The following is a 23,477-nucleotide window of genomic DNA, read 5'->3' on the forward strand; positions in this document are numbered from 1 at the left end:
CCACTAGCCTCTAGCTAGAGGTGCTCTGCAGTTAAGTTGCATTGTAGTTCAGGACCACTAGCCATTGTGCCAGGCTGCTCAGATGCAAATGCAACATCATTTGAGGAAAGCCAGGAGGTAAGGCAGATGGATCCAAAACTCTTGTGCACTGGGAGATCATAAGGGATGGGGAGGGATAGCTCAGTGGTTTGAGTATTGGCCTGCTAAACCCAGGGTTGTGAGTTCAACCCTTGAGGGGGCCATTTAGGGATATGGGGCAAAAATTGGTTGGATGATTTAACTGGGGATTGCCCCTGCTTTGAGCAGGAGGTTGGACTAGGTGATCTCCTGAGGTCCCTTCCAACCCTGATATTCTATGATAAATAATTCTCTTAGGGTTTCCTGTGTGAATTGAACGCTGTTCTTTACAAATTTTGAAGGGTCCCCTTTAGGCTCCTTAGATATAAAGCTGGATCTCCTGTGGTAATTGCATGCTAGTGTCCCTTTCTGTCTCCTACAGGATTGCTTACAACCCTTGAGCATGCAGGCCCTCCCTGCACAGCCAGAATCACTGTGTATTGTGGAGATGGGCGGGGCAGAAAAACAGGATGAGTTGGGCGAGCGGGGCTCCATTGGCTTCCTGTACTTGAACATCGGATTACAGGTGAGGAGTACTTGCCTGGTTCCTACAAGACCTTCTGAGAGACACTCAGCCTGAAAGACTTTATTAAATGCTCATTATATTGTCCAGTGCAGCAGCATGAGACTTTCCATGTGGACACCCCTGTCAGGATATCAAGGTCTGCTGAGTCATGCAGTGAATTCCCCTCTGTGTATGGGCCTGTCTGGAATTCCCCAGTTGCTCCAGCTGTTAAACAAGTCCCCATATGTAGTTAGATTTTAGGTGAATATCCACACTGGTCAAAGGAAAGCAAATCCTTTGAGATGTTGCCTAGTACAAATCATGCATTCTTGTGCTTTGGCCCCCTTTTGAAAAGAGGATTAATATAAAGAAACTATTCTCTCCATGAAATGTTCTCGGGCAGCTGTGCAGAGAGCCTCTTGAGGGCAGAGCCCGGGTGCACCATGCACGTGACCCCAGGGTCTGCTCCAATAATCTCCCTGTTGTCCAGTCTTTCGCACAAGCAATGCTACGTGATCCTGAGATGGAAATGTTGTTTTGATAAGTGCTACGTGGGGTAAAAGTAACTGGGCTCTTCCAAATAGTCCAGCCCAGGATCTTTACCTGGGCATCTTGTTTGTTGCCAGACTGTAAACTCTTTGATCATTAGGGAAGAGGGTTTGAGTGAGAGGAACTGTGAGGCAATGCACTTGGAATCTGGGTTCAGTGACCAGTTCTACCATAGACTTCCTTTGTGTCTTAGGGAAAGTTGCTTTGTGCCTCAGTCTTAGAAAAAGAAAGAGAGAAAAAAAGACCAATTAGTTAAAAACTGCATCTTTTCTCATTAAGTATAACTGCCTCAGCCAGTATTCCGTCTCTGTGATCATGAACTAAAGTGAGTTTTCTCTCTCTCCTCAATGAAAGAACGGTGTGCTGCTGCGAACTGTCCTGGATCCAGTCACTGGAGATCTTTCTGATACCAGAACCAGGTACCTTGGCTCACGCCCCGTGAAACTCTTCAGAGTCCGAATGCAAGGCCAAGAGGCGGTAAGTAAAGCAAGATGTCAAGGTGTAGTGTCAATATTTGTCACTGTGCACAATGAGCCAGCTTCCCTCTGTCAAGGTTCCTCCCCCACTCTGAACTCTAGGGTACAGATGTGGGGACCTGCATGAAAAACCTCCTAAGCTTATCTTTACCAGCTTAGGTCAAAACTTCCCCAAGGTACAAAATATTCCACCCTTTTGTCCTTGGATTGGCCGCTACCACCACCAAACAAATACTGGTTACTGGGGAAGAGCTGTTTGGACACGTCTTTCCCCCCAAAATACTTCCCAAAAACCTTGCACCCTACTTCCTGGACAAGGTTTGGTAAAAAGCCTCACCAATTTGCCTAGGTGACTACAGACCCAGACCCTTGGATCTTAAGAACAATGAACAATCCTCCCAACACTTGCACCCTCCCTTTCCTGGGAAATGTTGGATAAAAAGCCTCACCAATTTGCATAGGTGACCACAGACCCAAACCCCTGGATCTGAGAACAATGAAAAAGCATTCAGTTTTCTTACAAGAAGACTTTTAATAAAAATAGAAGTAATTAGAAATAAGAAATCCCCCCTGTAAAATCAGGATGGTAAATACCTTACAGGGTAATTAGATTCAAAACATAGAGAACCCCTCTAGGCAAAAACCTTAAGTTACAAAAAAGATACACATACAGAAATAGTTATTCTATTCAGCACAATTCTTTTCTCAGCCATTTAAAGAAATCATAATCTAACACATACCTAGCTAGATTACTTACTAAAAGTTCTAAGGCTTCATTCCTGGTCTATCCCCGGCAAAAACAAAATGTAGACAGACACACAAACCCTTTGTTTCTCTCCCTCCTACCAGCTTTTGAAAGTATCTTGTCTCCTCATTGGTCATTTTGGTCAGGTGCCAGCGAGGTTACCTTTAGCTTCTTAACCCTTTACAGGTGAGAGGAGATTTCCTCTGGCCAGGAGGGATTTTAAAGGGGTTTACCCTTCCCTTTCTATTTATGACACCCTCATTGGTGGGTAGGGTGGAGAACAAGCCTCTGCTGCACAACAGGACCAGCTTACTGTAGAGGAGGAGGAGGAGGAGCCGGGTGGCTTCATTCTGGAGCTGCTTGGGAGATAGCTCGTTCTTGACATAACCAGCCTGGGTTGTGTCAGTCTCACCTTGTTTCTTAAGATATGATGCACTGCAATGCTTGTCTGACTCCTCTTCCATCTATTGCCCTCTTTGTGCTGTGACTGTGCTGACCTGCAGGCCACTCCTCCGCTATATTTGTAAAAGCTCAAAGCAGATTGTTAGGCACTTTCAGTGTCTCTTAGCTGACCTCTTCTGCACAGATACGAAGGCTGAAAGTTCTGCATGAGCATCCACGCAGTCTCTGGCTGCCTGATGTGTAGTGGCATTTATTTTGCTTTGGCCCGAAGCAGGTTATGGACTCCTCCTGTCTATGTTAAGAGGGCTGGAGCTGGTTAGCCAGGGGCTAGTCAGCTGCCTAGTCATCTGTGGCTGAAGCAAAATATTTGCTGGATTTGGAGTTGAGGATCCAGTCCTTTAGAATCATATTTGCAGCCCTTCTGTTGTGGCACTGAGGAAAGCAGCCCCCCTCAGGTTGACCCGTTTTTGGATCACACCTCATGGGTTGAGAAGTGCTGGGTTAATGATGGCTAGTGCAGGGGACTGGTGGGGGGCGGGGGTGTCTGGATTCTGCTCTATGTTGTGGTACATTGGGTAAGTCTCTCATCTTGCTGTACGCAGTCCTCTCGTCTGTAAAATGGGGATAACATATTATGGAGGATTTGAGTCTTAATTCATTAATACATGTAAAGCTCTTTGAGATCCTTGAAAGAGAGGTGTTGAAATAGAGCAATACGTTTTCTGTTTAGAGGCCAATCTCTTGCATTCCCCCTCTGCACTGAGATCAAGTGACACCCTCTGAGTCTAATGTACATTATTTAGTATAACTCTGTCTGGCTGCCTAGCCAAGAACATTATCATCTCCAAATCATTGTAACTAATAATTGAGATATAAATAATCCTATAGGTTAAAGCTGAAGGAGTTTTATGTCTAATTTACTTTTCACTGTTTGTCATTTGTTTGCTTTCTGCATTCCTCTTTGACTGACTGCAAATAGACTAGTTAGGTCCATTTATGTTTCTAATCAGTGTCACTTTTCATGCACTTGCACAATACTGAAATATTCAGGTTGCAACATGACAGGGAGTGTTTGTTTAAAGAAACCTACTTCCATTGAAAAACAAAGTTGCTGAAAAAGAAAAGCCATGGAAGAATTTCTGTTGATATTGGCTTTTGTGGAGAAAATTGGATTTTCCAAAACTCAGTTTGGGACCAGGTTGCCATGACACCATTCTTGTAATCAGTGATGTCTGAACTATGAGGTTGCTCCCTTGGAAGTTGCTCCTTAGAGGGGGAGTGGTTTTGAAGTCTGTCTCCGGGCAGAGTGAAATTATGCCCACAGTGGCTAAGAGTCTAATTGCTGGAATGTGCACACTCTGATTAATGCTGCAGGGAGTTAACTTGACCCTCATGTCCAGATTGGTGAATTTGCTGTCTCTCTTCCTTCCCCAGGTGCTGGCCATGTCCAGTCGCTCATGGCTGAGTTATTCTTATCAGTCCCGCTTTCATCTAACCCCCCTGTCCTATGAAACTCTAGAGTTTGCATCTGGCTTCGCTTCTGAGCAGTGTCCTGAGGGCATTGTTGCTATCTCCACAAACACATTGCGGTAAGGTTGATGAAACTCTCCTGCTTCTGAACTGGGGGCGCTGGTAGCTCTCAGGAGGGAGGAGAGGGCTGTAGGGACGTTTCAGTTGTTGGGGTCTCCTGGTATGATGCATGGATAAAGAAAGCTCTTTAACATCACCTGCCTCTCCCTAAAACCACTCTCTTTTACCGCAGACACATTTGTTCATATTCAACATATGGCATTTTTGCACCAAGCCAATTTATAGTGTTTGGGAGAATTTGCAGTAAAATCCCATCTCACTGGGGTCAAAAGATCTTTGAGCTTTGTCCCCCACTGGGAGATGGTCAGGCACCTTTGAGCACAAGGCAGTTGGGTGCACAGTTCATTCAAATATTTCCCCACCCTGTCATTTTTAATGTTTCTACCAGTGGATCTGCCACTCGGCCTACAGAGGGCATTCTGCAGTATACTCAGCAGCCCCATTTCAGGTTTCAAGCCGTGACTAGAAACCAGTTTTGCTCCAGATGTTCTGTTTTATTAAATTGTCTAAATGTTGTTGATCCTTCTCCTACCAAGATTAGGAGTACTTGTGGCACCTTAGAGACTAACAAATTTATTTGAGCATAAGCTTTCAAAGTGAGCTTCAGCTCACTTCATCGGATGCATGCAGTGGAAAATACAGTGGGGAGATTTTATATACACAGAGAACATGAAACAATGGGTGTTACCATACACACTGTAATGAGAGTGATCAGGTAAGGTGAGCTATTACCAGCAGGAGAGAAAAACCTTTTGTAGTGATGATCAAGGTGGGCCATTTCCAGCAGTTGACAAGAACGTGTGAGGAACAGTAGTGGGGGGTGGGAAATAAACATGGGGAAATAGTTTTACTTTGTGTAATGACACATCTACTCCCAGTCTCTATTCAAGCCTAATGTAATGGTGTCCAGTTTGCAAATTAATTCCAATTGAGTAGTCTCTCGTTGGAGTCTGTTTTTTGAAGTTTTTTTTGTGGAAGAATTGCAACTTTTAGGTCTGTAATTGAGTGACCAGAGAGGTTTTTTTTTTCTCTCCTGCTGGTAATAGCTCACCTTACCTGATCACTCTCATTAGTGTGTATGGTAACACCCATTGTTTCATATTCTCTGTGTATATAAAATCTCCCCACTGTATTTTCCACTACATGCATCCGATGAGGTGAGCTGTAGCTCACGAAAGCTTATGCTTGTTAGTCTCTAAGGTGCCACAAGTACTCCTTTTCTTTTTGCGGATACAGACTAACACGGCTGCTACTCTGAAACCTACCAAGATTAGTAATCCAGGGCCTTCCTGTGGGGCAGGGTTGCTCCATGTTTGTAATAGTTGAGATCGTTTTCAACTTTGGAGCTAGCTCACCAAATCATATTCTTCTTCTTACATTTTAAAATGCATCGCAACAGTATCTGTCAGCTGATAGCAAGATGCAGACTCCAGCACTAGGCTCATAAAATGCAACTTGTAGTTAATTTGTAAAAGGAAATTTTTGTGTGGTGATTGGTGCTTCTGCCCTTGAGTTTTTAGGTCATTAAATAAAATGGGTGTAATTTTAGGTGTATTTTGTTCAGTAACAGTCTGACCTTATTTAAGCTAATAGCCACACTCCCAATGGAAAAAGAAAAGGAGGACTTGTGGCACCTTAGAGACTAACAAATTTATCTGAGCATAAGCTTTCGTGAGCTACAGCTCACTTCATCAGATGGATGAAGTTTTGGGGGCAGGAGTGTGGAGGAATGGAAAAGCAGATAACAGCTTCCTTTTGTTCTGGAAGAATTAAGTAGCGCTACGAAGTAACATTGTCTGTAATGCTGTTCCTTTCTCCATACCTACCATATTCAGTTATTGTTTCTCTGTTCAGATTAGACTGTAAGCTCATCAAGGCAGGACATAAGAATACTTAAGTCTGAAAGCACCTTCTGTGCTTATGGTGGCACTATGTGACGGTGAGGTGGAAGATAACCATATTGGGACAATTATAATCACAGATCAGTTTTATTTACAGAGCAGTACTTTTCTAGCAAGACTGAGTTCTTGTGCATGTTTCAAACCGTTTGTTCTTAGTGTCCAGCTCGGTCACCTCAAAATTTTAGAATTGTATAAGGTTCTCAAGGTCGGTAGCTGTGTTAGACCAATAGGAACACAGACAGACTGAGCAATTGGTTTATTTGGAGATGCACAAGAATGCACAGCAGAAATGTTTATTACAAGAACTTGTCCCCTGCATACAGTGAGCACTGTGCTTGTATTTCAGCAAGTTTGCAGCTGAGAGGCACTATTTGCAATGGTTCTGATTCTCATGCCTCTAAATGAGGGGAGATTACACCACCACTGAGAAATAGGATACACAACCATTGAGTGGGAAAGTACACGATAAACTGGGAATAAGGGAATTTAAATGCATCCCGCCGAGCTGCAGGAGGAGTGACTGAAGGACATGTTGAGTAACTCTCTTAGATTTCATCACTGGAAAGTGCAGCGTGGGATAGCGAGATTGCGAAAAGGGCCATGGTGAGGACAGCTGCCCATTCCGTGGAATAGCCATGCTGCCCTTTTTAGCAGGCTGCCAGAGTTTGTTTAGCAGCTTTCAGAGATCTAGATAAGACGGCTTTATTTGGTTCAATGTTTGGTTTCGGTTTTGCTCATGGTGTGGCTCATTTGTGTGTTAAGAAAAGGCATTGAATTACTAAACATGAAGGCTAGGTCTACCCAGCAAGAGCTGTGCATGGGCTAGCCTCCCTGAGCCAGCTTAAATCCGGCTAGCGTGGGGAACAATAGCAGTGAAGGCAGCGTGGGCTTCGGAGCAGCTGAATGCCTACTCAGGTTCTGTGCTACATTTGTACTACCAGCTTTGAAGACCATGCTCTGCTGTCTTCATTGCTATTGTTACCTGGATTCAAGCTAACTCAGGTAGGCTGGCCCATGCCCAGCTCTTGCTGTGTAGAAATACCCACAGAATCTAGGCTAGCTGCCCTAGCAATGGGGCCCTGGAGAAATTAGTAAATATATGGTGGTATCAGCATTCAGAGTATTTCAGGTCTGAGATCAGACACTGTAGGAGTATCGTATACGATTCCCTTATAGCTAGGAGATGACATTTCTAATATTTACCCCCCAAAAAATGTCCAATCAAGTGGTCGAAAACAACCACTGATCCACAACGATAGTGCAAAGCAGGGTTGGCTTTTTTATTTTATAGGCCTCTGTTTAGAAAATGCAACTCCACCTCTAGCTCACCATTGTAATTTTGTTCTGAGCCATTCTTTGCCCTGGCCAGCGCCAAACATTTTCTCATGGAATGTCTTTCCTCAGTCCCCCTTTGCTTGGTTCCCAAAATACCTCATTCTGTAGGCCACCAGAAAGGTCCATTAGTGGTCCATGAATTGCTGTGCTGTTGGACTTACTTTATAGCAAAAGAAAAGGAATTCAACTACAAACAGATTTAAAAATGACTCTGGCTCTTACCAGGAGAGAGAAGGAATTAAGTTTTTCTCTGTATGGGAAGTTCTGTGGCTGGCCTATTATAATTTGGCTATATGCTGTAAAATAACAGAAAAAGGAAAGTGCTGCATGAACTGAAAAGGCTGCTCTGCAGGAAATGGAGTGAGTTGTTGGTTTGAGAGTCAGAGGAATGACCGTGTTTTTTGTGTTTCCTGTTCCTATCTCAGCCGGGCGGCGAGGGGGAGAATAATTAGGAAGATAAGTGAAAATAAAGGGGAAGCTTACATTCAGGAGCCCTGCTTTATGTGACTACAAACAGGCACTTTCTTCTTGTCTGTCCTTTTTGGCATATTAAAGCATTCAGTGGTTTTTTAAAGGAATCTTTCTGAAGGGACTCTTGGTTATTCTGGCTCCAGATGAGCTGGCATTTGTGCAGGCAAGCTGCAGAACGACCAGCCATTCACACACTGGTATTTTTCTTGTCTTGTGACTAACCTGATTTTCATCGGAGAAACTTTTTGGGCCAGCTGTAGCTTCTAAACCACATTTGGATGCAGATGCCGTATTCCCAAGATTCCCCAATTCCATTCATCCACCTTTTTCCCCCCTGATAAAATATGATTTCTTTTGCATAACCGCACCATTTGCAAAAGGCTGTTGATCACCCACCACTCATTGTGTCATCTCTGGCATAGATATAGCATGGTCTCATATTTAAAACAGGGAAGTGGGAGTCATAGGAGACCTGAATTCTGTGCTCACTTCACCCACTGATGAGCCCGTCTTATCCCTTCCCTGTAGTTCAGTTTCCCAGCCTGCAGAGTGGGGTCATCAAACCGAATGCATGGGATTAGTATGATCACCTGTAAGGGATTACAAAGAATCATAGAATATCAGGTTTGCAAGGGACCTCAGGTGGTCATCTAGTCCAACCCCCTGCTCAAAGCAGGACCAATCCCCAACTAAATCATCCCAGCCAGGGTTTTGTCAAGCCTGACCTTAAAAACCTCTAAGGAAGGAGATTCCACCACCTCCCTAGGTAATACATTCCAGTGCTTCACCACCCTCCTAGTGAAAAAGTTTTTCCTAATATCCAACCTAAACCTCCCACACTGCAACTTGAGACCTTTACTCCTTGTTCTGTCATCTGCTACCACTGAGAACAGCCTAAATCCATCCTCTTTGGAACCCCCCTTCAGGTAGTTGAAAGAAGCTATCAACTCCCCCCGGCACACAACACTGCACAGTTGGCCTGGTGTCTTGGAGGCAGGAGCATTCATCTTCCTCTGAGGCATCAGATATTGGCCTCTGCCAGGAAACTACTAACCAATCCATTGCTGAGCTCTCATGTAGCTCCGATATAGCATCCACTCCAAAAATCTAGCAGCGCTATTGAGAACTCTGTGGGTTTGTGCTCTGAAGAAAGAACATTGCTCTGAGAGTTGGGAAAGAGTGATTAGCGCTCTCCCATCTGTTGAGGCTTCTGGCCTGGGCTGCTGAGAGAACAGCAGCTGGCCTGTACATTGATTTATGAAATGATAGCTGAAGACTGAGCTCCATCCTTGCTGTTTCTGGGGAATGGCTTGTGTTGGGAGTTGCTAAATGCATGTGGCCTTTCTCTGTCCATGTAGGATTTTGGCGTTGGAAAAGCTGGGGGCAGTCTTCAACCAGGTTGCCTTCCCGCTGCAGTACACCCCCAGGAGGTTCGTCATTCACCCTGAGAGCAGCAACCTGATCATCATCGAGACAGACCACAATGCTTACACCGAGGCCACGAAGGCCCAGAGAAAGCAGCAGATGGCTGAGGTAATCAGGACAGCTCATATATGCATGTGTGTCCTTCTGGACGCCCTCTCACTTGAGTGCTGAGGATCCCCACCTATGTTAACCTCAGGGACTGGAATTCTTTTGCTGGGTGTGAGCTCGAAGGGCGGGTGGATGGAGTGCAGTGCAGGCCTGTGGGGATGGCAGGAGAGGTTGCTCAGAGTCCAGCATTGTGTTCCACATACAGTTTGGGCTTGGGCTAATCACTTAACCTCTTCCTCAGTCTGTGTAAAACGGTGTATACTTAATGCTCAGCAGGTGGCCCCGTGACACTGAATGTTTGAAAATCCACTTGAGCTCCTCTGAAGGAGCCTGTATAAGGACAAATTGTTCTTTACTGTTTGCTGCTGTTGATTTCTTAATAGCAGCCTCGGACTCCACGTTGCCAAATGATCAGTGGTTGGTTTTCTAGTTCAGTTATGGCGCTTCCACGTAATCATAATTTCAGCAGATAAATCGCAGTCCAAATGCTGCCTTTCACAGCATGCAGTACCCTGATGCCTTGACAGACTTTGAGATCATTCTGCTGAGCAATGATCCTGCTTGTGTATCACACGTTCTCTAGAATTTTTTATTATTATTGCTGAGGTTACTTGGAGTTGAATAGATTGTTTTCCTTAAAGATTTCTCAGTGGCATCAGCTGGTGTTCTGGAGGCCATCTCCCCAAAGCAATGGCCCCATGGGCAGTGAGGAATCAACAGTGCCGTACTTTTGAGCTCCATAACAACAGGCTGTATTGTAGTAAGGCAAGCGGAATCATGGTCTCGTAGGTTTCTTGTAGGTGTTGAGCTCTTGGCTCTCTGGCTTTGTAAAACAGAGGCTTTAACGTTCACTTGGCTTTCATATTAGTAGCACTTTGCCTTGGGGATCTCTCTCCACTGAAGCTTATCTTCTAAATCTTCACCACACCAAGCAACTTGGGTATCAGCCTGTCTTGAAACGAATCCCCTTTTGTGCTGAGTTCTTTCTCTTCCCGCTGTAATGTGTGCTGCAGGAAATGGTGGAGGCTGCAGGTGAGGATGAGAGGGAACTGGCCGCAGAGATGGCAGCCGCCTTTCTGAATGAGAACCTTCCCGAGTCCATCTTTGGTGCCCCCAAGGCAGGCAATGGCCAGTGGGCCTCTGTTGTCCGAGTGATGAACCCCATCCAGGGCAATACTTTAGATCTGGTCCAACTAGAGCAGAACGAAGCCGCCTTCAGGTAAGGAGCAGTGCCAGACATAGTCTCTGGCTGTCATGTGCTTAATACGTTGCTGCTTATTTGGCCCAGCCGTCGTTTGAGTTGAAAGGCCACATTGCTGGGAGGCTGGGTACTAAACCCCAGTAGACACCTCCCTGTACTCCGAAGCTCTTATCTTTCCTTCGCCCAGCCCAGTTGTGCAAGGTGAGCATAGGCACTAACTCTTAATGCCAATGCATTCACTGGACCTTTACACAAGCCGTTGAAGGATCGTATTCTAAAAAGGCCCCATGGGGTGCAGATGATGGAGAAGAAATAAAAAGTAGGAGCAGTTGTCCTTGTGTTCCCCTCCCTCCTGTCCCCCTCTCTTCCTTAGCATCCCCTCTGCAGAGATTAAACCACCAAGCAATGTTGTGGGTGCATTTAAAAGGGCAGGTACTGTGTATAGGAGAGAAGTCAGGTGGAACTGCAGCAAGGAAGATGAGTCAAGCCAACTGACACGCAGTCTGTCCGTTTTGCTTTGTGTAATCAGTCCTCGAGACGCCTGACTCTTGTGCTGATGGGCTAAGCATCCATCGGGGGAGGAGAAAGATGAAAGGAGGGAGAAGAAGTTGCTTATAAATGTCCAAACCGTAAATTTCCTCTCAAAAGAAAAAGCAGCAGCCCAGATTCCCACTTCCTGCCTGGGCACAGTGAATATTCCATACCTATATTGCTGTCTAAATATGAATACTTAGAGTGTGTTTTTGGGGGGAAAGCTGAGTGGGGGGGATAGATGACTGAAATCAGCAATGTGAAGTCAGGCTTCCAAAGCTCTCACCCAGATTTACCATCCACGTGTGACATGCAGATTCTATCCCGAGGCAGCTCTGGCTTTGGTTTCTATACTTTGCTCACACTAACCTCTGGGCACCTGTCTCTGTTGTCCCCAGTGTGGCAGTGTGCCGATTCGCCAACGCCAGTGACGACTGGCATGTGCTGGTGGGAGTGGCCAAGGACCTGATTCTGAACCCCCGGTCGGTTGCTGGTGGGTTTATCTACACATACAAGCTGGTGAATAATGGCGAGAAGCTGGAGTTCCTACACAAGGTGAGCGTGCCCTGCATGGAGTGGGCTGATCTCTCTTGTGCTAACATTGTGGGAGGTACAGACCAAGAGAGGAGGAAGGGAGCCAGGAAAATCCACATTGAAGCTCACTGAGTGCATGAGAGGCCCAGACAATCTTCAGATGGGTTTGGAAAACTGACCACACTAAACTACAGTTTGAGTCCCCCTGAGATATCTTGTTCCAAAGCATATACCAGATAGACTGCCAGCTGTCAGCCCCACATTCCCTCATGTGGCTGGTGCCAGTATTGGCAAATGGGCAAGCCCTGAGCTGTGCCAGGCAGGTGATAGTCAGTGCAAATGCAGGAACTTTGCACAACTGGCAGTAGCTGCAAATCTCACTACTCATTTTCCAGGGCACCTAACTGGCACTAGTTGGGCTCTAGCAAAGTGACTAGATATTTGGGGAGACTGTAGGCTAACCATAATTTTTCTCCTGCTCGGGGAAACTTTGAAGCAGGGAGAAGCCGGTCTACTTTCCAGGAGGAACTGGCGGGAAAATTCTGCACCCAGAATTACTGTCTATCTAGCTGTTTGTTTGGCCCCAACCCCATAGTATCAGCCCCTCACAACTGTGAGCACGTTTATTCTTGCGCCCCTGTAGGCAGTAGGGAAGGGTTTATTCTCACCCCCCCTGTAGGCGGTAGGGAAGGGTTATCCCTGGCACGGGTGGGGAGCTGAGGCCCAGAGACATTGACATGCCCAGGGAGGGCCGTGATAGAGCTGGAAGTGGACCCTGGTCGCCTGAGGCCAAGCCAGGGCCAGGCCTGCATCGCCATGCGCTGGATTGACAGGTAGGGACCCTATTCCTGCTCCCAGAGAACAGTTACTGAGGCCCGGGGGGGAAATGCTACCATTTTAAAATGCAGTATTCCCATGCTTGAGGAGCTTTCATAGTGGCTGTTTCTTTACAAAGCTGACCTGCTCTCAGGTCACTTGTCTTGGTGATGAAGGTTCCCTGATACCCAGCTTTAGGTAGTATGGGCCTGTGCACCTTCTTTCGGTTAAATGCATAAGTGACTTGACCGCTCATAAGTGATCTGTGTTACTGATGGACCTCCAGGGTTTGAACAGCAGGGTTTCAGCAGCACCAAGTTCAAAGAAACCTCTGTTCTCCCTATGCATTCCCAGCATGGTTGAGAAATGGGCAGGGAATGAGGAAGTGCTAAAGAATGTGGTGACTTTCTTCTTTCTTCCCACATTTCCAAGTTCATCAAGAGGGGTCTGTCCTGGCCAAGGGCCGCTAGGATGCCTTTTAACGCCCACCGTGTAGCTTACAGAGCTAGTTGGATGGACTGGCTTTTGTTAGCCAGCGTGACCAAACCTGGAAAAATGTGCTGATGACTGTCAGCACCAAAAACGCCAGTGGAGTTAATTTTTTCCATTGTGATCGCTGACGGATACTTTTGGATTAACAAGAATATGGCATTATCCTTAGGAAAATTTGCCTGCATTAGAGCTGCCAAGGACATCTTGAGATCTTTCAGATTTAACATCTTCTCCACTGGCTGGTCCAGAACTCTCACTGCAAGCGCTGAATCGGATCGAGACTCCTGAGACTGAAGGATTGCTGATTGTAATCTGAATTGGATTTAGCAAAAAGTAAAATCTTGTTCATATTGGGGAAACAGTAAAGCCACTGATTGGGGTGACGGTGCCTTTTCTGCCCTGCTGCATATTCTGCTCAATTGCTCGTAGAATGATCTCCACACTCAACTCCAACTCTCTCATTTAAGTGCTATGTCTGATATTCAGTGGCTTGGGAGTATCCTATCCAGGATTGCATAAGCACCAATAAAACATGGTGTTCCAGCATGTAGTGTACTGCTGGCACAGGGGTTAGGAATTCTGCAGGACACATCAAGGACTCTGATTAACCTTGGCATTGAGAACTCCATTGCCAGTATCAAGGCTTTAAAGCTTCAACAGAACCACTGGATAAAGTCCATTCTCCAGCTCTGCTTTATTTTGCAGTAAAGGTGCAAGTACAGTCAGTTGTTTTCAGGGGGTTTTGTCTGTCTCACTGGGCTTTCTAATGTGTGTTCCTTTCACCTCCCTGTGTAGACCCCTGTGGAGGAAGTACCTGCAGCCATTGCCCCATTCCAAGGCCGAGTCTTAATTGGAGTTGGAAAACTCTTACGTGTATATGACCTGGGCAAGAAGAAGCTGCTTCGGAAGTGTGAGAACAAGGTATTGGCTTTGGTTCTTGATGGGTGCCATTTCTTGGGGTGAGGGGTATGAGTAAAGAGTAACACTTGGGGATACATTTTCAAAGCAGGGTTTTAGGTGTGCTATGTTTAGTGTGTGTGTTCGTTTTTGTCCTAAATAAACTCCACACCAGAGGGCCCCATCCAAAGTTCTGGGTGCCCTGTACATACACCCCAAAACAGAATAACCTGGGAAATACCAAGTGAAAATCAACCACAGCAGCAACTGCTTCTCCCCCATGCCACGTTTGTCATTTGATCGCCAGTCATGTGTGCAATACCTTAAAACCCCACCACGCTTCCCTTCTAGACAGAACTATTAATGGGTTTCTCACGCACTTGTTCTAATGAAATGCATAGTCCCTCCAGTACTGCTGTATCATATGTGGGTCTTCTTTCCTCTAAATACAAATTGAAGGTCTGGTAGCATTTCCCATTTGACTAAATGGGAGACACTTTCACCCCTTACACTAGGGGACAGTAGATTCTGCCAACAGCCCAGCAGAGTGTAGGCAGAAACAGCGGAACTATGAGGCTCTGGTGTGCCATTGGATCTGGACGCACTGAAGAGCTAAAGTGGGCAGCTGTTAAACTCTTCGCTCTTTTACAGCCACAGAAGGAGCTGTGTGACAGGACAGAAGACAAAGGCTGTGTCTACACTGCACACTAAGCCAGGATCTGTGGGATCTGGGTCTGCGATTGAGCATCCACACTGCGTTGTAAACCCCGGGTTTACAATTGCTGGACCTGGTCTCACAGCCATGCTGATGTGTCCGTACTGCACTACGCAGACCTTCTGACTCAGGCCTGCAGCTTGAGTTGCATCCACACTGCAAAATGACAGGCCTTGGACCCAAGTCTCAGTGGGACGTGGGTTCTGAGCCACCCCCATAGCAGCGTCTTAGGACCTGGCTCCTGAGTGCTTGCTGACCCGAGTGAGACTGACTTGTGTGTGGACGTTAGAAAGAGTTTGGCTCAAATCTGAGTCAGAGCGCAGCCTTAGTGTGGAGTATAGACATACCTAGAGAGGCTCGTTAGGTTCCATTAGGACTGCCAAGGATACTGCATTCTTTTAAGTTCTAGGCATATGGGGGGGGAATGGGTGTGTTTTGCTCTGCATGGCTGATACATTAGACAGCACGAAAGCAGTTAAACTACAAAGCGCTTTTTCTAGTGCTTTAGCTGGCTGCTTCTCTTCCCATTTCCTTCCCCTGCAAGTTACAGGTCTTAGGCCAACCTCTGATTGTCCACTGCACATAAACACACACCAGAAAACCCACAGGGTAAAAAGGGAACATGGAGAGGATAGATTTTGCCTAGGTTTTGGCTCCCATCACAACTTGCAAAGTTTTCTTCTCAGATGCTTTGTGACCGGAGCTGTGAAGTGGCATTGCCTGGCCTGGAGGTCAGGGGGCATAACCAAAAATCTGTAGATGTAGAGGTGGCATCTGTGCTCCTACACACACCCCTGATCAGACTACTGCCGCTCCAGACAGGGTTATTTATGGAGTCAAAAACTGGGCACAGTGGCCACTGTAGTTCAGGTCTGCACTAACACGACTTCTCCTGTCCGTGTTCTGGAGCCATGGTGGGGCAGAATTGCAGTTGTGGTGTCAGAGCCATGGTGTAAAATTGGGGATTAGTCAATGGAGCAAGGAAAAAAAGTCATTTAAAATGAATTGAGTCAGGTGGATTTTCTGAGTTGGAATGAAGCCCATTTGAGTTCTTTATCAGGACTACTTACTGTTGTAATTCCCTTTCTAAAAGCACATTGCCAACTACATCTCCGGTATCCAAACCATCGGGCACAGAGTGATAGTGTCAGATGTCCAGGAGAGCTTCATTTGGGTGCGCTACAAGAGGAATGAGAACCAGCTGATCATCTTTGCCGATGACACCTACCCTCGGTGGGTTACCACCGCCACCCTCCTTGACTATGACACTGTGGCCGGAGCAGACAAGTTTGGCAACATCTGTGTGGTGAGTATGTGTGTCTGAACTGTCAGGACACCCCAGAGACTGCAAGTACTCACTGGGAACAGCTACGTATGTCTACAGAAATGAGAAAATGTGTGTTTAGTTAGCGCCAACGCCCTATAGCTAGCGTTCGGTTGTTACAAGTGCCCCGTGGGACAGTTATTCGTCAGTGATTCAAAGCAAACAAGTTAAAGCATTGGCACATCAGAAGCTACCATCCTCAAAAGTTCAGTGAACTTACTTAAAAATAAAACCTTTCAGCGTAGATGCGCTCTTGACCACTGGTAGCCACTGAGCATTCCCTGATGCTTTTGTCAAGAGCAAGGGTGTTTGCCCTCTGTATTGGCCAAATCCCAGCTCTGGTGTTTAGCTCTGCCTCCAGAAATTCCCTGTGCATTTTGGGTTGGTTACAGAATTCCATGCTGCTTCCTGACCTGTTCTTTCCCCCACTGGGGGCTGCATTTCAGTGGCATGTGGACTGTGTCTCCTGGTGGTGGTCCGATCAGTTTCTGAAGTGCACAAGGTGCAGGCTTCGAAGCCTGAGTTCTAGATGTGTCTAATGTTACCCAGCTAGCGTTTGGCTGAGGCACAAACCAGTCCTTGTCTGTCGTTACACCCCAGCCTCCGTCAGGCTGGTCTGGCACAACTTAGCTTTGCCTCTGTGGACACAGTCGGTGAATGCCAGTGCCAAGGCAGCCAGAGACCCATCCCATGTGACCAGGTTCTGCCCTGGTGACTTAGCTCTCGGTTATCGGGAGTTTTACCTTATTTCCCCATATGTTGTGGGTGCTGTGTCCCGTGTTCTTACTCTCTGCACTGATGCATACATGCTTCTCTTTGTATCCTGACACTGGCCACTTTCTGTACTTGACAGTATAAAATGGTGCACGCTGTTATTTAGTCTTTAATCACACTGGTGCCAAGAGATGCATTTAGTTTGGGGTGAGGATAAACCTCCAGGATGGCCCCTTTGGTGAAGGAGCTGAATTATTAGTCACCTTTCTATCTTGCTGTTCCTGTGCAGCCAGTTAACACTGGGCTGGTCTCCTCTAGGAAGTTAGATTGGCTTAACTACGTCACTCAGGACTGTGAAAAATGTCTTGCCCTGTGCGACTTCATGAAGCCAACCTAAGCCCCAGTGCAGACACTGCCAGGTCAGCAAAAGAGTTCGTCTGTCACCCTGGCTACTGCCTCTCGCAGAGGTGGATTCACTGCAGTAATGGAAAACCCTCTTCTGTTGCTGTAGTAAGTGCCCGTGCCGCGGGACGCAGCTGCAGCAGCGTTTCCAGTGTAGCCATACCCACTGCTGTGAATGACAAGCGAAGGGTCATTCCAGTGGCCTGAGCATTTCCGCAAACACTCGAGCACCCAGCATTCCTAGTGCCCCGCACGCATACCAGCGAGGGTCTGTGTTACATTCCTGTCAGACCAGGGCACTTGATGTAATGCAAACTGAATGCTCCTGTGCTGGCAGGGAAGTGAGAACACCCTGCAGCCAAGGGTTAACTAGCCTGCGTCCTTCTCTTGTTCGTACGGTGCTGGCAACAGACCAGCACGCTGACTCTGTCCTGCTTTGTCAATACAGGTGAGGCTGCCTCCCAACACAAACGATGAGGTAGACGAGGATCCGACAGGCAACAAGGCTTTGTGGGACAGAGGGCTTCTCAATGGAGCATCGCAGAAGGTAACCCTTCCGGGGGGCGGGGGGGGAGGCAATCAGCTCCTCTGTGGAGCTTTGCAGAGTGAATGCGAGTGCATCTTTGGGGATCCATCCTGAGGGGAGATGAATCCTGCCGGGTAAGGGTCTGTAACCAGAATGGCCACAGCCAAACACCTTACAGTTCTGAGAGCGCTGGCGAACGCCTGCCAAGAAGTGACTTTCTCTGGGAGCAGGCCAAGGGCCCCCAGGTTACATTTCTCTTTCACTCCCCTGCCCTCTTATCAGCCACATCCATGTGTGTGTGAAGAGCTCTAAGCCATTTGGGTAAAGCCCTGGATTTTGTCGCACGCTCTCCAGTGGAAGAGCTTGTTCCGTTCCCCTCCTGATCCTGCTGGTAGAGCTGTGCAAATCCACGGGTATCCACTTTATATCCGTGGCCCATTGATGCAGATACAAATTTTGGATCTGTACAGAGTTCTGACAGTAAGAGTGGTCAGGCAGCTGTGACGAACTGCGGTGCGGATCCTCCACCTGCCCGGGGCAGAGACAGGGGCCAGGGGCTGCTCGGGCCCCACACCCAGGGCAGGTGGAGGGTCTGCCACTGCTTCCCACAGCTGCCACCCAGCTCTTACGGTGGCCAAGCTGTGGCTCCAAGCTGCCCCCCTCCCCAGAGCCGGGTTGGGGAGAACCATGCTGGCAGCTGTGGGGAGCCCTGGTCCCTCCATGTACCCTGGGTGGGGGGCTGTTCGGGAGTGGGGATGGGGGTTCCTCGGAGTCTCAGTCTGGCCCCTGGTGTAGAGCCCTGCAAATCCACAGATATCTGCAGATCATTTTTGCGGATCAGATGCAGATACACATTTGTGTATCCACACAGGGCTCTACCTGCCGGCCCCTTTTATGCGTATGTCGGTTGTGGATGAACTCCAGAGGAAAATACTGACCTGTGACTTGTTTGCAGGCTGAGGTGATTATGAATTACCACGTGGGAGAGACAGTGCTGTCGTTACAAAAGACCACGCTGATTCCTGGAGGGTCTGAGTCTCTCGTGTACACCACCTTGTCGGGGGGCATTGGTATCCTGGTCCCGTTCACATCCCATGAGGTAAGAGCCATCCTGCTGCAGAAGCACTGAGTGACTGCCCAGCCACACCCAGCTCCTGTGTCAGCATCCTCTATTGGCTTGTGTGTGTTGGTCATAGACTATAGGTGACTGCAGTATGTGAATGTCAAGTGTGCAACAAAGCTCCTGCCAAAGGGAGCCGGTGAGATCAGGGTATATGGAAGGAGGGTGGGAAAGACAGAGCCCACTAACTGGTCTCTTCCCCGTGACTGCTTCCTTAGGAATGCATTGCAGGTGCTTTGCTGTCTGGTGCACATGTCAAAGAGTTAGCCCAAGCGTGGCCCACTGAGTTATGTGTCTTGGGACAACCTGAAGCCCTATATTTTAATAGGAACATGCAGCTTGTAGCAACTAGCTCCAGCGCTTGGTGCTCCATCTTGATCCAAGCACAGGCTGCTAGCGCATTGCATGCTGGGAGCTGTACTGCTTTGGCCACGCTTCCATCCTACACGTGAGAGCAGCAACCTGTTTGGATTTATGCAGGTTTGGGGAGCACCTTGTGTTCCTGGCAGAATGGCCTGGGTGGGCTGGTTTTGGATGCTCCTGTTCCAGTGAAAAAGAAAATCTGTGCCTGGAAGTGGTGGGGGGCCCCTTTGTGGCCAGGAATTAACTGAGCTGTGCAGGGCACAGGCTGCTAGTGGAGTGCTACCATATCCTGATGTTACTCCAGTCCCACATGGGTGGGAGGAGCAAATTGTTCTACCTCTCAACTACTTGTGTCCCTTCAGGATCATGACTTCTTCCAGCACGTGGAAATGCATCTGAGGTCGGAGCATCCCCCTCTCTGTGGACGGGACCACTTGAGCTTCCGCTCCTACTACTTCCCAGTTAAGGTAGGTCTGGGGTCTAGGTCCACCAGGACAGCGGTAACCAAGGTTGACAGGTCTGCCACTGGACATGTTCACTGTTCCAATATATCGTGTGAGCGTGTCATGGAGTAACAGGCCCACAACTCCCTCCAGGGAGCTTGCGACAGCATAAACTACAAGAGAAGCTGATGTTAGCAGAGCCAATGTTGAATGGCATAATACAGAATATTCCCAATTATCTGAGTAGTAGTGGGGACATGGATTTTATTCAAGTAATGGAGAGTTCAGATAATCAAGAGGGCAGGCATCATTCACCAGTGAGGTGGCCTCCCACGTAGCCAGGGGCTCCTCCTCGTAGTCCAGTCCAGGGGTCTCGCTCTGCCTCATTCACTCCCTCCAAGACTGTGGGGCTGCAGAGGGCTCCCTGTACTGTCGTAGGGCTGGGGACACCCCATCCCTGCAGGCTCAAGGTGTGGATGGGGAGGCTGCAGTCCTGGCAGAGCAGAGACCCCACCCCCCCACCCCAGCCAGGACTGCAGCCTTCCCTGCACCTTATGCCTGCAGGGATCATGTGTCCCCAGCCCTGCAGCAGCACAGCGAGCCTGCTGTCGTGGCCCCACTCACTCACTCCCATGACAGCGGGGCTGCAGAGGGCTCCTTGCGCGGCCGCAGGAGCCATTCAGCAGCAGGGAGGCATCCCCCATAGCCAGGGGTTCGTCCTTCTCGTAGTTCTGGCCGTGGGTCTCTGCTCTGTTAGCCGAACCAAACCCCTGGTCCCTCAACATGAGCCATTCTGCAGAGGGCATGTATCTCATGCTGTGGGACAAAGAAGGGATTTGGGTAATGTGGAGGTTTGGATAACAGGGTTTCAGATAAATGGGACTGTCCTGTAATACCTGGCTTTTGTTTAGTGCTTTTCATCCATAGATCTCAAAGCACTTTACAGAGGAGATCAGTATCATTACAACTGGGGAAACTGAGGCACAGAGTGGTGCAGTGATTTGCCAAAGGTCACCCAGCAGGCCAGTGGGGGAGTTGTGAACAAAACCCAGGTCTCCTGAGTCCCAGGCCAATGCTATCTCCACTAGGTGACACTGTGGCCCCTCCCAGAGCCTCCTATTAACAATCAGGAAGATTTAAAACTAGGCCATGGTGCGGAATGTTGGATCTACACCCTGCACAGGCACCTGCCTGTTGCACCCTCCCCCGCTCCTGCTTTGTGCACCGCCCTTGGGCGCCTGCATGGCTTTGCCTTGGTGTTCTGGCCATCGTGTTAGCTGTAAGCCGTCACTGTGCCGCATACCCAGGACTTCCAAGAAGCCTTTTTACAGCTTGCAGGATGTTTATCACTGCAGCTCTTGTAGTGTCCCTGGAGCTGTTAAGAGGGTATAGAACCAGATAGGTGTTCCAGCTACTGAGGAATTGCCCAGAGATGAGTCAGACCTATTATTGATGGCCTTGGGGCTAGTCCCAAGACCTCAGAGACCTTTGAAACCTTAGATTGGAGACTTTCCCCTTCACCGATCCCTCATTCACAATCTTCTCCTTCAACCCCCTCCAGCACATGCCATCTAGAGACCCTGTGCCAGCCAGGACTTGCCGGCTGAAGCGAGATCAGCCTTGTCCTTCCCTCAGGTGGTCTGGGTTTGCTGGGGCTCTTGTTAATTAGTTTGACTCCAGCTGCTGTTGTCCAGCAGATGAGGTCACTGAGCCTGGTTGTGTTTCGAAAGCAAGATTAAGAAACTCCTGGCAAAGAGCTATTTGCCATGCTGCCCTTTTGTCCATTCTAACTAAGCGGTGTTGGGGCCGAGCCCGTTTGCTACCCAGTTTCTAACGTGTTCCCATGTCCTGTCTCTAGAACGTGATTGACGGGGACCTTTGTGAACAGTTCAACTCCATGGAACCCAACAAACAGAAGAACGTCTCGGAAGAGCTGGACAGGACCCCCCCCGAGGTGTCCAAGAAACTGGAGGATATCCGCACGCGCTATGCCTTCTGAGCAGCACAACCCCTCCTGGGACATGCCAAGGATGCTGCTCCCAGCCGGATTGGAAGGAATAATGTGTGCTTTTTTTCCCTTTTTAACTTCAGTTTGCTCGTCTTGCTCTGGCCCCTGGGGCTGGGTTTGTAAACTTAAAATCCAAAGTCATGAACATTTCCCATAAACTCAGTACCAGGAGTCTGGCTTTCCAACATGGCAAGGTGCTTGTTGGAGGCCCTGGGTCCCTGTAAACCCATCTAGTGATCATAACTGCCTGCGAGAAGAGCAGGAAAGCTCTCCAGGCCTGCCCTCTATCCCTGGGGTCACAGGCACAGGCTGTCAGCTGCCCCGTCTGTTTGTCTAGGACCAGAGCCTGGACCCATTTTCTGAGGCCCTTTGGGGCTAGACCCCGAATGGCCTCATGAAGCGAGCTGGGCAGGGCAGTGCTTGGCAGAGCCCTCTCCCCACTGATGGTATCTGGGTCAGGAGCGCTCAGATGGGGGTCTGGAGCTGCCCAGCCCTTTGGTGGGCTGTAAACAGCTGGGGTGTGACTCTGAGATGCTGCAAGGGTAATTGAAATAGCCCTGCCCCCCCCCCCCCCCCCCCCCCCCACACACACACACACACACACACACACACACACACACACACACACACACACACACACACACACACACACACACACACACACACACACACACACACTCTAGGGGTTGGGGTTCCGTGAGCCCCATGGCCAGTGTATGGAAGTCCCAGCACATGAAGCTCTGAAAAGGGGGCAGTGCCACACATGGCCTGAACCCCCCCATTGGAAAGGCTGGGGCCAGCTTGGATTCCTTTGTTTTTAACTGGTTTCCCTGTAAATATAGTTTTGTACAATGTTCACTCTGGTGGGGCGTGGGCAGAGGTTGAGCTGGGACTACATTTGTTTTGTAACAGCTTTTGCACGAGCAGTGCCCTGTCTCCGAGCTGTGATTGGGGGCAGCACAGGAAGAATAAAAACCTGGTTTTTAAATTGGTTTGAGTGCTGACCGCCTTTACTCCCAAACAGTGTCTCTCGGCAGGGGGCCACACCCAGGGCAGGGGAGAGGGTTATTGAGCAATGGGAATGCTGCATGTCCTAGATCCACCTCCCCTACGCTGGAAAGCCACCCAGCCACCCTCCCTGCTTCTCCTTTGGCCCTGATATAGGGGGCAACAGAGGGCCACTTGCATCTGCAAGCTCAGGCAGTTGGCCACCAGCCTATGCTTCTCTCCTACGGTGCTGCGATCCCCAGCCTTCTGGTGAAGGGGGCGTGGGAGCTACCAACCAGGAGTTGGGGCGGATGTCAGCCAAAAGCCTGTGAAATAGCAGAAATTAGTAGGGGAAAGGTGAGAGAACGGACTGCAGAAATGAGACCGGCTGCCTCCCATTTGCTCGCTGTTTGGCTGTGCAGATTTGTCCGTAGAGCTAAACATCATGTGTAGGCTCCCTCCCGGGCTCCATTTCGCGCTTTGTTTTGTAAGCTGCCTTGCTCTAGAGCTGGCTGCTAGGTGTGGAGTGAGATGCTGCCCAGGATTTACAAATCAAGTTCTTGCCCATTTTACCGAAGCACAAGCTTTGCTCCCTGGCTTCCGCTCCAGTTTTGGAGGGCTAAAGCAGAGGCCAGCTGTGCAGCGGTGCGGCAAAGCCCTAGTCAGCCACGAGCATGGGTATGATTTTGTCACGGTAAAAGTAGGCAGAATTCACGGAACAGTCACGGTAAAAATGTACAAAATCAGGGTGTGGTCATGGCAACAAAAACTGTAACAGTA

General features: G+C 48.5%; 1 protein-coding gene across 1 annotated transcript in view; it reads left to right on the top strand.

Moving 5' to 3' along the window:
• Positions 1 to 22,269, top strand: part of SF3B3 (splicing factor 3b subunit 3) — a 49,243-nt gene extending 26,974 nt beyond the window's left edge. The window contains exons 15-26 of the mRNA XM_074968381.1: positions 500 to 643; positions 1,526 to 1,648; positions 4,229 to 4,383; positions 9,450 to 9,624; positions 10,638 to 10,843; positions 11,755 to 11,911; positions 13,994 to 14,119; positions 15,904 to 16,116; positions 17,699 to 17,797; positions 18,732 to 18,875; positions 19,622 to 19,726; positions 21,561 to 22,269. Of these exons, the coding sequence (XP_074824482.1) occupies positions 500 to 643; positions 1,526 to 1,648; positions 4,229 to 4,383; positions 9,450 to 9,624; positions 10,638 to 10,843; positions 11,755 to 11,911; positions 13,994 to 14,119; positions 15,904 to 16,116; positions 17,699 to 17,797; positions 18,732 to 18,875; positions 19,622 to 19,726; positions 21,561 to 21,701 (1,788 nt within the window). The 3' untranslated portion in view covers positions 21,702 to 22,269. The remainder of the gene's footprint in view (positions 1 to 499; positions 644 to 1,525; positions 1,649 to 4,228; positions 4,384 to 9,449; positions 9,625 to 10,637; positions 10,844 to 11,754; positions 11,912 to 13,993; positions 14,120 to 15,903; positions 16,117 to 17,698; positions 17,798 to 18,731; positions 18,876 to 19,621; positions 19,727 to 21,560) is intronic.
• Positions 22,270 to 23,477: the final 1,208 nt, after the last annotated feature.

This window comes from Natator depressus, chromosome 12 (assembly GCF_965152275.1).
Source record: "Natator depressus isolate rNatDep1 chromosome 12, rNatDep2.hap1, whole genome shotgun sequence".
Taxonomy (NCBI): Eukaryota; Metazoa; Chordata; order Testudines; family Cheloniidae; genus Natator; species Natator depressus.